We start from the raw sequence: 17,254 nt of genomic DNA, 5'->3' as shown, positions 1-17,254 counted from the left end.
CTTTCGACGTCTTCGTCATCTTTGTCCAAAGAAATGACACCAGACACATCATCATCTAAATGCAGAATTAGCTGTAGTTAAAATGACGATCTCATTTTCGTGCTATATACCCTTTACAGGCTTCCCTGGTGTTGACACTGTATCTTGATTTATTTCGTTCACTGTAATAGTTTTGACATGCATGTATATTTTGAAATATAACTTTTATATTATCACATATTATTTTTGAAAATTTAAAAAAGGACAAATTACCGTGTGTACTGTTTGTTCATTGACTAAAGTTTAACGTGAAACAGTTTTAATGTGGTTGATTGAATTTGTTTTTGTTAATGTTTATGACAAGGGTTAAAGAGGAAATTTAAAAAAAAATTTAAATTATCACATGTAAGGATAATTAGCTGAGTTTTTTTTGTATAATATAGATGTGGGATAGTATAAATGTAAACTTAAACAATTAAATAAGGCTCTTCAGGGAATGCCCTTGTCTTGCTCTGCCGTCTTCAGCATTAAACTACAATACCAGTTTTTTTGTTACGTATTTTACCACTTAGGTCAATGGGACGTATTTGTATCTTAAACAAATGTATTCTTTCGATGTAGCAAAGTTTTATATAAGTCCGTGCCAATATGTTTTAACATGTAATAAATATTTATATATGCTTATATATCTGCGACATTATAAAATTAAATGGTACAAAAACGACAGCTACTGGACCAAGAATTCTTTATCTTTTTCCGGGGATTTTTTTCCAGTTTTTGCTGGTATAATGCATGTGCGTATATGTATTTGGTATTTGTCACCTCTGATGTATATAGCATGGACTAAGAATTAAGGATGGCTATACTCAAACTGCTCGCACAGTCGGGACTAGAAATCCAGCGTTAATTCACTGCTGCCTGTAGGGCCTGAAGGGCCTTGGTGACTATCATCCATAACACCGACCGCCATTGTATATGTGAAAATTCTTGAATATGGCATTAAACAAAAATCGAAGAAGTAAATAAATTTTATTTTATTTATTTATTTTATTAGATTGGTGTTTTACGCCGTACTCAAGAGTATTTCACTTATAGGACGGCGACCAGCATTATGGTGGGAGGAAACCGGGCAGAGACACGACCATCCGCAGGTTGCTAACAGACCTTCCCACGTACGGCCGGAGAGGAAGCCAGCATGAGCTGGACTTAACTCACAGCGACCGCATTGTTGAGCGGCTCATATGTCATTACGCTGCGCTAACGCGCTAAACAACTGAGCCACGGAGTCCCCCGAAATAAGTAAATGAGTCAGTAATTTCAAACTTTCCCTTTACCCCCACGCGTTACGTTTTTTTCCGTCACAAACGACATTCTTGGCATGCAAACTCTGTATATGTATAGGGAGTAAGCCTCTATGAGTCTGTATGTGTCATATCGGTCATTTCTAGATTCGTATAAGCAGAGGACTGTTAGGTTTTCTAAAGTACTTACCGTTACCTTCTGGTGTAGATGAATTCTGCCCCATGACAACGGATGTTATATATGTACAGATAAGGCGTGGTAGGGCTACTTTTTAAGTGACACCAGGCAACTTAAATCTCCAGGCTCGCCATTTCTACGATAAAAACTTGTGCTTATGGCATATAGGTCTGGCTTGTTTCATCGGACAATGAAGCTGTGTAAAGGTTAGCGAACATTTCCCCAGAAGCATTGTCCCCGCGATTCTGGCTATACTGCAACTGTGTATGTTCTTAGAATTGATGGAAGCAATGCGGCAGCACACAGTACCTGCCGTGGGTGTATTCAGCCTATGGAGTGTGTATTTACTTCGGGCATCGGGGTATCGTTCACGCAGCTTCTCACATCCATGCATGCATGCTTGTATTTACTGTCCTACATACGTCGACAGAAATAGACGGGCGTCGTCATATCAACACCCGCGTACAACCAACACAGTATAGTACATGTATATATCCATCCACACCTTCATCGCATACACGTGTGTTAACTACGCTGAGTTGTCCCTCGCCATTCAGATGTTAAAGAAACGGACACGGACTACGCTAGAATACAGAACAGCATCTCTCCTTCATCAAAGGCTGATAGACGAAGAGTGAAAGCTAACGAAAATGGCCATGTAACGTAGCCTTTAGACAGGATCCTTGGCTAATGCGAAAATTAAGTAAGGGTCTACCGTTCAATAAAGATGCCTATCATTAATAAAGCTATGTCTTCCGCCGCCTTTAGAGGTATTATGCACAGATTACTAATATTTGTGCTTCACACTTGGCATCCCCTCTCCAATTGAAGATATCAGCTTGTTTGGGATTGGACTGGAGCCACTTTGCCAAAGGTTACCCATGATAAGTTATAGCGCAAACTGGTTCACAAACAAAACTTGATACTGAACACAGACAGAACAAGAATCATGCCCTGGAGTCTGTGGATTGTCCCTCAGAACCTCTGTCAGTTGTTGTCTCGTCAACACACAGAGGGTAACCTTCTTATTTCCCAGGGATCCATATTTCTCTATGTACAGACGAGGCCATAATTTGGACGGCGATCGGATTTCGTGTGAACCTACTGATGATTGTACCGGTACCACACGATCTTTGCTTGGGTGTTGATCGTCGCAGCAATCACATTCCTGAGATAAAGTTTTATCAAATGTGGTCTACTCTTTTAAAAAAACACAGTAGATTCCGTGCCTCTACACTGTACACCACATTCATAAGCACACCACCACCGGCGACGTATCGCTGTCGGCTTCTTCTGTAAGTTTGGTGGACATAATTTCCCTCACTCTTTGTGGTGTGAGCTCTCATACCCGTAAACGTATTTATAAAGGTACATGTAGGTTTATGCGCGACATTCTAAAAATTCACGTACCTATTCAGTAAAATAAGACAAAGTAAAATGCTGGGGTCAAATTTCAGTGAAGACAGTAATGTAAACAGTGGACCAAAAGTAATTTCCCTCTAAAATAATGTTAGACATTTACCAAGATATTTGGCCAATCGTTGTGAAAGTTTGCACACAGCATCTCAGCAATCAAGTCAACACACTGTAGCAAGGATTACCCTGTAGATACAGATGTGCCTAAATGAGTATAAACGCCCTGCGGGTCGGATTTTTAATATTTTATAACAGATTGAAGACAATTTTGACCACCTGTACGACCAGATAATGTTAAAACCTGGAATCACGAATGGACGTGACCGTACAAATGTTGAAATTACAAACTCCCGTATTAGATCACGTGTTCCAATTCAGCTCGTTCTGGTTCCACTGGAATACAGAATCGATTCTGATTGGCTGGTATGAGAGATAGGCATGTCCGGGCTATTCCTAACCTAAGTCGTCTCAATCCACAATTAATTACCCATTTACCGATTAATTTTTTCCCCAAATTAACACCTGATAGGGGTTTAACCCACCAGGTCAGAAGCCGGTAAACCAGGACTTTTCACTACTTTTGCCTAGTGTGCACCCGTCTCGATTTCGTGAAAAAACATGAAAGCTGATACCTAGAATGAAACTTACACAATGATGCCTCTTCACCAGCAGAAAAAAGAAAAAAGGACAGCCCAAAGGAGCAAAAGGAAATATAGCTACAAATATCAGGGCATTACATTCGTAATTTGCATCGATTCCGAATTTTAGGTAGGCCCATGGAAGATGTATTCAAGCGTGACCAAAGCTGAACGATTTAACCCTAGAAACCCTTGCTACACTTAGCCAGTCAATGTCTATTCTGTATCACTTAAAGGCAAGTGATTGGCGAGGTGTCTGACTAGGTTCCCAGGCGTATCGGTGAAATAAAGTACGACCTAAAACCCATCAATTAAATAAGAAATAAGTAAATGAATTTTTAAGATGCTGTACACCAGTCGCGTGATTGTGCCGATCTCCGAAAGTTAAAAAGTGTATTACATTACATGAAGCCGTGCATGATGTCAAACGCTGAACTGCCAGCTCTCAAAGTTCGAGCAATCAGACAAAAGTCTGAGATAAATATACTAAGTGACCGGATGTCTTCACTGGATATATTTGACCAGATACCCGATGTCACCTGTCATCGCTCCTTTGGTCTTTGGCTCACTTTTGGTGCACATTTTATGGGAACAGGCCTTTTTATGCTTCTGTCTTCTTATGCAACATAATATGCAAACCGTGAATATACAAACCAGGTTTGAATCACAGAGGATTTATCAAGGCAAAATACGAACCCAGCGGAAGATAGCAGTGTGGATCTAGGCATATGAAAACACATTCGTACATCAAAATGGACTTTTTGGGTCAATAATGGCAAGACTAATTTCCCAAAAATCGTTCAACACAAACCACCCAAAAACTAAGCAAGTATATATTCCTGGAATCGATGATGATACAAGACGCAAGTAATGAAATAAATTACTATCCAAAACGTGTGCCATGCTAGATGTCGTTAATCAAGACATGTATCTCATCTGCGCTTTGATTGCAACTGTTCATATAACCCCTAGCCACGGAACACTCAGCTGCTGGCAATATTAGGAAATATTGGAAATAGATATTACCGTACGGTGATTATGTACGATCATACTGGGTTTAAATCTACTTATTATGTGGTGTATACAGACTATTGTACGTTTGTTGGGCATTTCAGAGATTTAAGCGTTTTCTAAAAATTCATACAAAGCCCAAGAAAAAATATATTAAAGGAACAGACTGGTTCAGTTTATTGATCTGTTCAAGCCACAATGAACCGATAAGTACTTCTCGGTATCTCGAACCCATGCTTTTGCGCACTTCATCACTTGTATTCCAGAGACATCCACTCTTTGACATCACAGTTATAACTGCCAATCACACATTTCTCCTGCATATGTATAATGAATAATGAGTAAACAATCCCACATGTCACATTCTAAAACCCGTCTGAACCGCCTTTCCATTTTTCCGCCATGAATAACTTATAATCATCTAATTATCAATCAGGTATTTTGAGATTGGTCACGTTTCCGTCTCCCTGGGTACAGCCCTTAAACGGAATCTCTTAGGATGCAATACCAGGCCAAAGTCGAAACCCCTCGGGTCCATATCTGGCAAAGCACTATCCACTTCCGGCTTGAAGCGGAACTTCTGCAAGATGGAGGCGGCAAACAGGAACATCCGGTTCTTGGCCAAGGTTTCTCCCAGACAAACTCGACGGCCTGCACTAAACGCCATCAATCTGTCAACAAACAGATAACTCAGAGAAATGGAACAATGATCCCGTTAGAAATATCAAACTGATATTCTTATTCTGAGGTTTAACAAAATGTGAAAAGCTTTTTCTAACACGTGCCGTTTGCACAAAGATTTGTAAGATAATTCGCAAGCGTGAAATGCATAATGGCCAGATATGTTAAGTTTATCTCAGACGAAGGAATTAGTGGACCAAGGTCTAAACGTTTCCCACGCCAACTACTTTCTCTAGCACTATTGATCTCAGGGTAGTGACAAAGTTTGAGTCAACTCTGCTAGCAACGGCTGGAAATCTTGTGAAAACCATGGTTCATAGTTGAACATTTTCCCTGTTTGCTATCCGTTGATGACATTGTACTTGTCTCTATATCATTAAAGACGTACCTGCGTCTGTTAGGATGATCTGGCGATATCAATTTCCCTGATGAATTTAAGAATCGCTCAGGTATAAATTGCCATGGATCTTTCCAATAAGACTCACTATGGTGAAGCGACCACAGATTAATATATACCTGTGGAAAAAAATCAATAAATACCGATTAGAATTTCATGACGTCCATTTTGCTGTATTTACCTTTGTCCTGATTTCTTTGGAAGTGGTTTGATGTTTTGCCGTGTTAAGATTCGTACAAATTCTACATCCGAAAAGTTAAAGAACCCAAGCGTGTAACTGGTACATGGAAAGGTGATGCTTCGTATCACGAGGATACCATATCTTCACATAAGGCGTTTCTCACGCAGAATCGAGAGTGGATTATAAGGAATTATGAGTGAAATTAGTATTCAAATCGTGTGCCACACTATATGTAGTATATAAGTTGCCGATAATAAACTAGCATACGGATGTCCGAAATACTCGATGAATAGACTGCCCCTAGCCCCGGGTTAAGCCGAATTAGACCATAAACCATGAAGCCGAGCGCAAGGTACTTTAAGATCCATGGACTTACAGTTGTATTAGCTCGCACTGGATATCCACACACTTCGGTGTCTCGCGTAGTGGAGTGCGGCACTGCAAGCGGCACGTGGCTTATAAACCTACACAGTTCCATCAGCACTGCATCCAAATATGGCATCCTCTGTTTGTCAGACAATGTCGGCAGACAGCGCTCTGATAACACGTGATCCATCTCCTTATGCAAGCTGTCTTGTACATCCGGGTAGTGGAGCAAAATTAGCAGAAGACATGCCAGAGCAGTTGCTGTGGTGTCAGTACCTGGAAATTAAAGTGCAAAGAGTTGCTGATATCCTGGATTATAATAAATAGACCATAACGCATTTTTCATTTTGTATGGTTCAGGTTATGTGAAAAGGCTAAAGAAAAGACAACTCTGTATAAAGTATCCCACATACAATTTGAAAAAGCGTCCCTTTTATTTCTGTTATGTCGAATATATAACCGAGATATCGCAGTTGAAAGAAAGGAAAATCGTGTAAATTGAGAAAATCGAAAGCGCCTCGATGTTATCAATTTTAACCAAAGAGGAACGAAGTACTTTTATAACCTCAGAAGCAGTTTCCGCTGACGTCACTCGAACATTGTTTTGCGTGTTAGCCATATGGTCTTGAGGTACACGTGACGCGACATCATGGTTTAGGTTCTGGTTTCTCTAACACGGCGTATACTAAGCTGGTTCCCTCCCCCTGACGTCAGATGGCGCTAATGGCTCCAACGTACGCAGAATACCCAAGGGAACCAGACTAGGCGTATAACAGTCCATGGTCCAGATTAAAAGGTGAATTATTGAATTTACCGATAGCGCGTCAGCCTGTGTCCACCCCTCTATCTGTTGTCCTTTTTTTTTTTTAAAAAATTCAGTGCAGGTTATTCGGTTATATTTACCATGATGGGCTTCAGATTCGATGACAAAGGTTTGGCGGTGTCATTTAGTAGATGTGCGACAAAAGTTTCAACTGGATTTGATCGACGAAATTTAGTCAATAACATTAATGGTCTATGATTATTTTCTGTGATCACGCTGATGAAAGCATTTTGATAATGCTGCGCAATGGTGATTAATTTTAGTTGAAAAGGTTAAGCCTTTTCTGGAACGTATATATATACCTGGGTCATTGAAAACCTTTCCATTTATCCTATGAGCAGACGGTTTCCATTTCCGAGTAAACTAATTCATGGAGCCACTATTCATAGCCTCTTGTAACAAAGCGTACAAGAACTAAATCTGTGACAACTGTCTATTATGCCCTTAAAATGACTTAAATTACACTATCTGACTCTTGAATTATGACAGTAATGTAGACAAACAAAATATTCTGATGTGTACCTGCCAGCAAGAGGTTGGTGAAGACTTCCTTCACGGTATCGTTCGTGATGTCAACATCAGAATCTGTGGCTAGGTCTGTGTACTCCAACAAACTCTTCAAGATGCAATCATCCGCGCTACAATCTGCTGCCTGGATGAAAAAACCTGATCTATTAGAGCACAGTTACAGAAACATTTCAATATGAACAGATTTCATTCTGATTACTGGTGGACAATGGTCAGTACTTTGGGCAAACTAGATATTCATCAAGACGTGTTTTCTAGTCCCAACGACGGAACAGGCACACTGCATGTACATATTATAATGCATTTGTAGAGTTATAATTTTGATTGTGCTCATTTGTAAGGACATGATTTTTGCGTAACCTCCACCACTTATAAAAGTCCAGCCCATACTGGCCTCCTGTCCGGTTGTAAGTGGGAAAGCCAACCTGCGGATGGCCGTGGGTTTTTCCATATATATATATTTTTTAATATAATGCTGGCTACCATCGTATAAATGAAATATTCTTGAGTACTTCGTTAAACTTCCATCAAGTAAACAAACTAATCGAGCACTTACAAGATTTGTTCGCCCTTTGCAGGAACGAGCTGCTCACATACTTATGTAGCCTATATGCCAAGGCCCCTCAATCATGCCACACCCACTTTGTCGACTAACAGATTTTGCCTTCGCACTTCCCTGAAGTAATCTAATTACCCTAATTTTTGTCTTGTCTGAACTTGTTTTACCGTCCATCTGACTGACATTCTAACTACCTTGTACATTTACACATCCTTAGTCGTAGTATTCTAACCTTCTCCTAGAACAAAACTTTATCACCAACTACTTAATGTTCTGTCCATTGTGACTATCTTGCACATCGAAATGCTCTACATCATCATGCCTCTAACACTATAGGCTCATTATTTCAATTTCGATAGACGAAACAAATTTGTCGTTCTATTATTAAAAATCATCTAGTCCAAATGAATGGAACAAATTTCCGCTGCATCTGAAGAAAATTGAATCTCTTTCATAATTTAAGTCAGTTGAAATCCCACTTAATATCACCATTATTCATCACGTTTCGTTTCGGCATCAAAAATTAGCATTTTTATCTGACGAAATACATATAATCCACACCAGTTTTTTATAAGTATGTCAAAAAGTCAAAAATATCATATACGGGCATAGAAACAGATAGTCTTTTCCCGTCCATTTACTGTAGTTTTGTACTTTTCTGTTCTCAACAATGTATATACCAGGTGAATTAATCACAAAATCAAATCAAACAATTTCGAATGCGCTCACTTGTAAAGGTACAATTTGCTCCTGGAAGAATTTGTCGCGTAGACGCAGTGCACTGTGTAGTCGCTCTTGAGACTGAGTATTGTGAAGAGAGGCCCATGGGCGATAATCCAGTTCCAGGCTTTCCCCAGGACTGAAGAGTTGGTTAAAAAGTTTATTTATCTCCAAGACTTTCTGAAAATCTGGGTGGGAATGGCTTAACCGCTTCCCAAGAAGCTGTAAAAGGAAATGGAATTCGAATAGACCTTTAGTGTTGTTCAACTGCAAGGAATACCGGATAAGTTTTAATATCTAACCGGTTAAATCTATAATATACCTGTACGTTTAATCAAACCACGTTTCTTGTTTACTTATTTGATCGCGTTGTTCTCGACGACATTTGATAGAATGTTTCACATACATGGTACTTGTGGTTGTGAAACGGGACAAAATCTATGCGTCGCATCAGACATTCGTATACCAGTCGTCAACCTAGATGGACGTTCCAGGTCAATTCATAAAAAAGGTATAAAACTAGCCACCAAACTTGTAGCTTGCATCTTCAAACTATAATAGGTAAACTAATTCAAGTTTGAATTCACAAGTTACAACTTGTAACTTCTAACCAAAGGTCTCTATTGTCAAAGGTCTAACGCGTAAGCATTTCCATAAGATTTGGAGAACCTCCTACATACACGTCCTCACTCAAATTATTCACGAAATTGGTTGATAGTTCCTGAACCTTTGGTTGTAAGTTTTGTATCGCGCAGACGACTTTTACATAACCATATGGGATCGACCATATGTTATACTGCATGTTATAGGCCCTTATAGTGGTTTTGTACAAGAATTATCTGTTAATCAAACACCATCATACACAGGGGGTGAAGTACTATTGTAATTTGTTTGGTGGATGCGGAATGATCCAAATGCTGCCATGTGTATAGTGCTGGAACGTCATGTCGAAAACGCCTGACATGACACCCCACCCAGACATATTATACTGACACCAGACATGACACACCACCCAACCACATTACACTGATACCAGACACGACGCCCCATCCAGCCACAATACACTTGACACCAGGCCGTTCAGTACTTGGTTTTTCTTACGATATAGTCAGCAGCAGTTGGGTATACGCACCAACACTGGCATTTTTCAGACAGTGAAAAGGTCATTGATAAAGAGTGGATAATGCATGGTTTGTAGAAGATCTATTCTCAGTTCCGTTCTCTGTTCCGTTGCTAAGATAAACGTAATAAATTTGCGGGCTCACCAGTAAAATCATTACATTGCAAACAGCTGGATAAATACTATCCCAAGGGTCGAAGGCAGATCCGTTCGTATCCCTGAATTTTTTTAGTAGAAGTTCTATCTCTGGTTTACAACGCCCTTCCAAAATCCCCATTCCAGTCCCATAAACTTTCATATATTTCTGAACGTGCTTCCGCAGTAGTTGCAGTTTTGGAGTGTACGTCTGCCAGACAATGGAATGCTTACTCCTTCCAGAGTGTTCCGTGCGATACGTGCTCGGTCTTCCCGCGAAATCTCGTGCTTCTCAATCAAGGCTTCGTAGATAGCCTCGTAACTGCTAAGCACAACGATTTCTTTTTGAAAACTTTAAAACTGAAAACACCGCCGAGCTTCTCCGACCAGCTGTGCAGGACATGATGGAGTCCGCGATTGTCCACTTGTGTCGAATTTCCGATGACGGATATTTCCCTGGAAAAACAGATGTCTGAGCGTGTCCTTTTGGGCAAGGGATCTTGCCGTAGGTACAGTTCAGAGCGTTCGTCACCACGACAGTGAAGCCTAGCACCAACACCATCAACGCTATCACCGGCAGAGAAAACTCCTCCAGCATTGTCAATGACTGCACCTTTATCACTTTGGAGTTGTATTCGCCGTTGACTTCTCAAGGTAATGTTTTCTCAAATCTGTAACATTAAAACAGAGATATACAGGTCACAGTCACCTGTGTGGAAAAGCTGAACGCTACCGTGGCATCAGAGATCCCAAATGGTGTTCTTTTTTTTTAGTAGGCTTACATCGCGCTCACGTTTCAAAATATACTTATAAAATCATTGGAAGCACAGGTATCTTGCTTCCTTTTCGTTTTCTTTCTGATTGGGATAAAACGTCGTTTTCAGGGTGATTTCCATATAGATCATCACCACGATATATGATCATCACCACAATATATGATCATCACCACGATATATGATCGTCAACACAATATATGATCTCCCAGTAAAAGACCCATCATAAAGTCGGCTTACTGAGCGATGCCTCAGCGGAAGTCAGGCTGACGATTCTTAACATGAAACCCCTTATTGTTACAGATACACGATGCCGTTTCGACCTATACGCCCCTATACCTATATACTGCCCGAAAAGGAAAGACTGTCCATTTCAAAGCCTAAACCATGACCAACCTCGGGTTTGAGTCCCAAAGGCTGCAATTTTGTTCTTTCGGCAACCACAGAGTGGTTGAGAAGAGTACAGATAATCCCTTGTCCGTCACATTATTTGACAGTATTTCAGCTTTCGTTTATAAGACGACTTTAGTACCAACCTTCCCGAATTAAACAACGTCATCCGTTGAATTAAACATTTATCCACAATGCAATGATGTTATATTTGACCGCATCGTTTATTTCTTTAGATTAAAACGTCTGTGTCAGCTACAGGCCTCACCACACTCTGCCCTAGCATAAAGTCTCGTCCAGAACTTTTGTTGACTCAACAAGTCAAAGAATTGAGCCGTGATGTGTAGTCTGTACGGGTTCTTCAGCTCCATTCATAAATGTGTATTTTTTGTTGTCAAGTTGAGAGAATGAAGCCAATCAGTTGGCGTGTAGAAATGACGTGACCGTCTTAAGACACGTGACCTTGGCGAAACGGCGGCGACAAAGGCGAAAGAGAGAAATTCACGATGAGACGGTTCCGTTGATACATGAATATGAAAAAAAAAGCCCGCTTGTACAACACTCTCTCTAAAGACTACACAGACTGGGACCTGGTATGGTAAGGCGGGGAATCGGCCCCAGTGCCAGAAACTGTGAACCTCGAGTGGCGAAACAGACCATAGCTGTGAGTGGCAGCTGCTGACACACTCCTAAGGCTACTTCTTTCAATTCTGTTTTACTCTTCTTTTCCTGTTGTATGGCAAGCATACGACGTATAACGCTCTAAACATTCACTGAAGCGATGTATAGGTCATAAAATCGAAAAATTGTAGCTGGCTCCAGTCACACTGAAATACTTTTTGCATTAGAGACTGTAGAGTTATGAAAATCACCGCACTACAAATGTAACTTCTGAAAAACTCTTGAGCACGCAGTTATGCACCAATCAATTAAATAAATACATAACAAATGTAACTTTCAGCCTTATGCTTTCTCTACGCATAACATGTTAATGATAACTAGTGGACCACATGTGCTCTCAAACAAGATTCACGTATGATGTCGCCATAGTAGCCAAATGTAACGTAAAACCATTGCTTACCCAATCTAATTCACGATAATACCTATTTATTGCAATATGGCCTTTATCTTTACCCACACAAAAGTATGCTTCCTAAGAAAAGTGCCACGAAGATTCGAACTCTTCCCCATTTACAACCTTTTCTCCGCAGTCACTTCGTTATTCCACTGTACTGTGCTGGGTTGAACCAGGCAGAAATACTGGTTTTAAACGTGCTAAAATTGGACAAAACTCGTGGCTTAACGAAGATGCGTGCCGCCGCGTGTACGAAAAATGGCATTAGCGCAGTGAGAACGCCTACAGCGTGTTGACAACCCAGTGCATAGAATCTTTCACGGACGTAGCATGCATGGTGTATATATAATGGTTTTATAATATATAATGTGTTGACACATCTAACGCAGTGAGGGCTTGTTCATGCAAAGGAAATCAGCACATCCAGATGCTCACATGAATTTCATATTTTGCGCTCTTTTCAGAAAAAATGGTAATAGTTGCAATGTCATTTTTCTGGTACTACCACGGAGTGTGATGGGGACTTATTGGAAAATGATAGGGCCGGCGTCTTAGCTGAGGAAGTAGGATCTGTCTTACTTTAGGATGTCTTTGCCACCCCGTAAATCAGCAATGGCTCACTCATATAGAAACTGATCGCCATGCATTGCGTCCTCCTTACGATGTTACTACTAAATGACTGCCGCCACAGACATTTGAGAACATTCACAGTGAAGGCGTCCCCGGCCATTTAAGTGATTTCATCTCCATTATATTATATCTGTTATTTTTGACAATCGGTCTGGTTTGTGATTCACATGTGCAGTTATGAAACGCATCCAAGCGAAGAGGGTAACCTAACGGCTTTAAAATTATTATCGCAATATGCTGTGTATACCTGAATGCCATTACTTGCACCAGCACAAACGGCTACTACAACGCAGGCCTCGCTAATTACATGGTATACATAACACATTATTTACCATTTGAACTGAATATTTATTTATCTGATTGGTGTTTTACCCCGTACTCACGAATATTTCACTTACACAACAGGTTGCTGGCCGACCTTCCCACTCACAACAACCGAAGAATATGTTAAACCAGTTAATAATAATTAAGTACCGTTAAAATATGAAGTATATATATTGGGTGGGCATAAAAATCGAATGTCCGGAACATGCGTTTTTGACTATTTTGATTTTGGTCTCATGAACAGAAATCTTACAAGATGAAATTGAAATTTGGTCTGTTTACTTAGGACATAATGGCTTTTTTTCTTACACGTAGGTCTTTATGCGTGACGATAATATGGATTTCACAGTCAATACAGGCCACACTAAATACAGGCAAAGTACAACATGGAAAAGTATGTCAGTGTGTCCGTGAGCGCCATGAAAACATTAAGCCTGTATCGATTCCGCGGTAAACTACCGCGGCCGGATTGGACATGCTGTATAATTCTGTTCTATCAGTACTGAATCAGGCGTTATGATATGAAATATTACCGCGATCTTGTAGCCTTACTACATTATTTACCTGGATATCCGTGGAGTCGTCCATCTGTGTACGTAATTCGTGCATGTGAGGTGCTCATGCTACATGGCGACTCCATAATAATTAGCTGGCGTTAACATAGGAAATAATACCTTTGCACTCTGCCCCTGGTTGAATGCATGCGTAATACTGATACACTGTAACAGTCTGCTGTGAGCAGAGATATGGCCCAATGACCTAATGCTAAACAAACACATTAACTATACCTGCACACACGGCAAGACATTATGCACGTAGCCGCATGTATATAGGACCTACCGCCTTTCAGCTGGTCTTTTACACATACAATACCCCAGTTACCCTATTTCTTCTATTTTTTGGGACACCTGGTCCGCTCATTTTAGCCAACATATTTGTAATTCTAGAAGGAATATTGAGTTTATTTTTTTCTCACATGGTTAGACCATCTGATGAACTACATACTCATATCTTTACTTTTCTAAACGGCTGGTAAAGAAATGTAATATTCCACTATCAACACTACTAATACCTGTCCCCAAAATTAGAAGAATTAGGCTACGTACACTGTCCTCTCTCTCTCTCACCCGCGTGTACTGTATTCCGTCGCCCAGGTCATTGCCATGTGAGTCTATGGTTCCACGCACGATTCCTCACAGAGGTAGCCCGCCATTTCCAGCAGCTTTGCTATCCTGTCTGACGGCAGCGTCAGTGAAGGGCGGACTGCACAGATACAGCCTCAGCAAAATTCCGCATAGCCTGCCTTTTCCGGGCTGCACCGTGCGCAGGCCAGGCTGTCTGCTCCAGTCACCTTGAGCCGCTGTCACAGGACGTTCGATATACTGGGTACAAGCCCATTAAAACATTCAGGCACGTAGTCATTCTGACTCCGGACATGCAGCTCTCAAAAGAGCGTGCTTTACAACTCTATGACAGTTTGGGGCCTCCGTGGCTCAGTGTAGTGACCCAGAAGCCTCTCCCCAATGCGGTCGCCGTGAGTTCAAGACCAGCTCATGCTGCCTTCCTCTCCGGCCGTACGTGGGAAGGTCTGCCAGCAACCTGCAGATGGTCGTGGGTTTCGCCCAGGCTCTGCCCGGTTTCCACCCACCATAATGCTGGCCGCCATCATATAAGTGAAATATTCTTGAGTACGGCGTGAAACACCAATCAAAAAAAAAAAAAATCTATGACAGTTATTCATTGTATATTACCAAGTTGAGGCTAATATGCAAGACGTGTGGGGAAATAGCCATGTTTTCTGCAACTTAACCCCAGGTCAATCTCACGGTGGTCCATGCGTAATCTGCCTGAAGGGACTCTTGATGTTACATTTGTCAGCAAATGTACATATCTTTACTTGTCTGTGTCTATATCCCTATTTTACATCGCACAATAATCAACCCATGGAAATAATCCTCTTAGCACAGAGTAGCAGATCATGTCAAGCCTATGCACTAACTAAATCTTTCTAATTATATGGCATTATCTTGTAAGACAATGGCATATGGACTAGAACATGCAGAATTTTTTAAATTTTCATCTTAATAACCCAGAATATCACACAAAATAAGCCTTGTGTATCCCTCCAGGGCACCCTACCCGTATTTATGTAAATTTCTGACAATAGTTTACCTGTTTAGTGCTATAAAATATGATTATCATCAAAAATGACACGAGGATTGTTTTGCATTACATTTTATACATCTACATGGGAAACAGAAAGAGATATGCACATTTTACTCCATGCCATTCTCTTGGATGATAATTAGACTAATCTTAATTACTGATGGTTTCATATATGTTGCATATTGTCACTTGACACCAGGAGACCATTAATATTATTCGATACTGGACAGGTACTGATTTTCCTGTCCTAATTCACAACTTTCAGTTTTTAGTGCAGGTAAATGACAACAGCCTCTATATCTTCTTCCTATCCATCTCAAAGACGTAAACACGCAAATGTGCTCAGAGACAGGTGGCGAATCAAACCATAAACAAATAAATGATCCATTATATACCTAACCATTGTAGGATTCACAACTGAACGAAAATGTATTTGTGAAACCAAGGCATGCATGTTCCACATAACACCCAAAATCTTAAACAACGCCAGGGTCACTGGGATCACTGTGACGAGGCAGGAAGTGATGTCAGAAAACAGAAGAACTTTTTCTCAGCCTTTGTTTCTAATAATAGTTTGTACACATGCATTCTTTTTATCTTTATTTTTTATGCACAACATTATTCTAACCAACTCGCGAAACAATTTTATTGCTGAATGTTTAGTAAATAGTTCTACTGGAGGACACCAGTTGTGAAGCTAAGCCTAAAGAAGCCTACATGGGTTGCTCATGCGGACTCCAAAAGTCACGCTTGCGTAATGGTGTCAGTGATGTAAAGCGAGGGAAGGTGTTAAACTACAGTTACATAAATAGATAAAGGGCAAAAATTTTCTAAGGGGTCTGCCTTTTTAAGTCTGTTACACCAACATGAAAATACCGCAGTTTTACATCGAAGCACCCCTAAAGAGAATTTGGTCTGGCTTCAAAGCACATACTCCTGACAATTACTATACCATTACAATATTCTGGATCCATTATTATGAACTCCTGGTATTCAGCGCATTTCCTCTAACCTACCTGGACTAAATTCAATCACAATGCAAACTGGATGTATTAGCTGCTGCATGTGTGTATTACAAAATCAATTTGCTACATTCAACATATGATTAGAGACAGATTAATAAGTAAATTACATCGTTTTCACAGGAGAATATTGTAAGAGATTATCCACAACTTTTAATGTGCATGACTATGAAATAACATTTCAATTAGAAATAATACAAACAACTTAAAAGCCTTTTAAGCTTGTATCCAGATGGGATTTTTGGACTCTGTGCAACTAATTAAGATGAATGTAAATTAATTCCGTGTACATTTCAAAATGTCTTGGCTCAACATGCATTTTTGCATCATGAGCAGATGCAAAATTTGTTTTGATGACTGAAATTTGTTAATAAAATGCCAATGATATTAATGTTTTACGGGTAGAAGTCTTTTTAGCAAGATTACATTAGTTCTAGAGAAGCGAAATTAATATCTGATTATCATCTTATTCTAATATACCCAGCACTGCCTAATGAGGTTTTCGTAAATGGATCAGAATGCTTCCCCTTGAACAAGAGTTAGTCCCCTTTCTTGAATCCAGACTTGAGGGTACGCTGACTGATGTGTAAGTACATGGGCCCATACGGTCACAGATCCCCATTAATTTTCCATAAACGACAATGTTAACGTCTAGCGCTGTAGCTCAGTCCCAAACTGTTCAAGAAATATCCGCTATATTAATAACTAGACCCAGAAAAGCCCAATAGAACAACAGAAAAAAAAAACGCTTATTTTACTGAATAATGAAGACTTTGTGTTAAAAATGTCAAAAGAAATGTTCTCTACATTTTCTATGTAGTCACAGCTCAATTCCATGAAA

General features: G+C 40.2%; 1 protein-coding gene across 3 annotated transcripts; it reads right to left on the bottom strand.

Moving 5' to 3' along the window:
* Positions 1–4,389: 4,389 nt before the first annotated feature.
* Positions 4,390–14,439, bottom strand: LOC135475376 (cytochrome P450 2E1-like). 3 transcript variants are annotated; one of them, XM_064755244.1, is made up of 7 exons: positions 14,332–14,439; positions 10,044–10,704; positions 8,788–9,000; positions 7,494–7,623; positions 6,159–6,424; positions 5,593–5,720; positions 4,390–5,194 (listed from the first exon to the last, which is right to left on the bottom strand). In XM_064755244.1, exons 2-7 carry the CDS (start codon positions 10,194–10,196, stop codon positions 4,975–4,977), a joined length of 1,110 nt encoding a protein of 369 aa, XP_064611314.1. In that variant the 5' UTR covers positions 10,197–10,704; positions 14,332–14,439; the 3' UTR covers positions 4,390–4,974. The 3 variants fall into 3 exon arrangements, with proteins under 3 accessions (XP_064611314.1, XP_064611316.1, XP_064611315.1); XM_064755246.1 differs by having other exon boundaries at positions 14,353–14,395; XM_064755245.1 differs by lacking the exon at positions 14,332–14,439 and adding an exon at positions 13,790–13,843.
* Between the last annotated feature and the right edge of the window lie 2,815 nt (positions 14,440–17,254).

The sequence above is a fragment of the Liolophura sinensis genome, chromosome 9 (genome assembly GCF_032854445.1).
Source record: "Liolophura sinensis isolate JHLJ2023 chromosome 9, CUHK_Ljap_v2, whole genome shotgun sequence".
Classification (NCBI taxonomy): Eukaryota; Metazoa; Mollusca; class Polyplacophora; order Chitonida; family Chitonidae; genus Liolophura; species Liolophura sinensis.
Note: the sequence above shows the minus strand (reverse complement) of the source record. Positions and strands in the feature narration are given on the sequence as shown.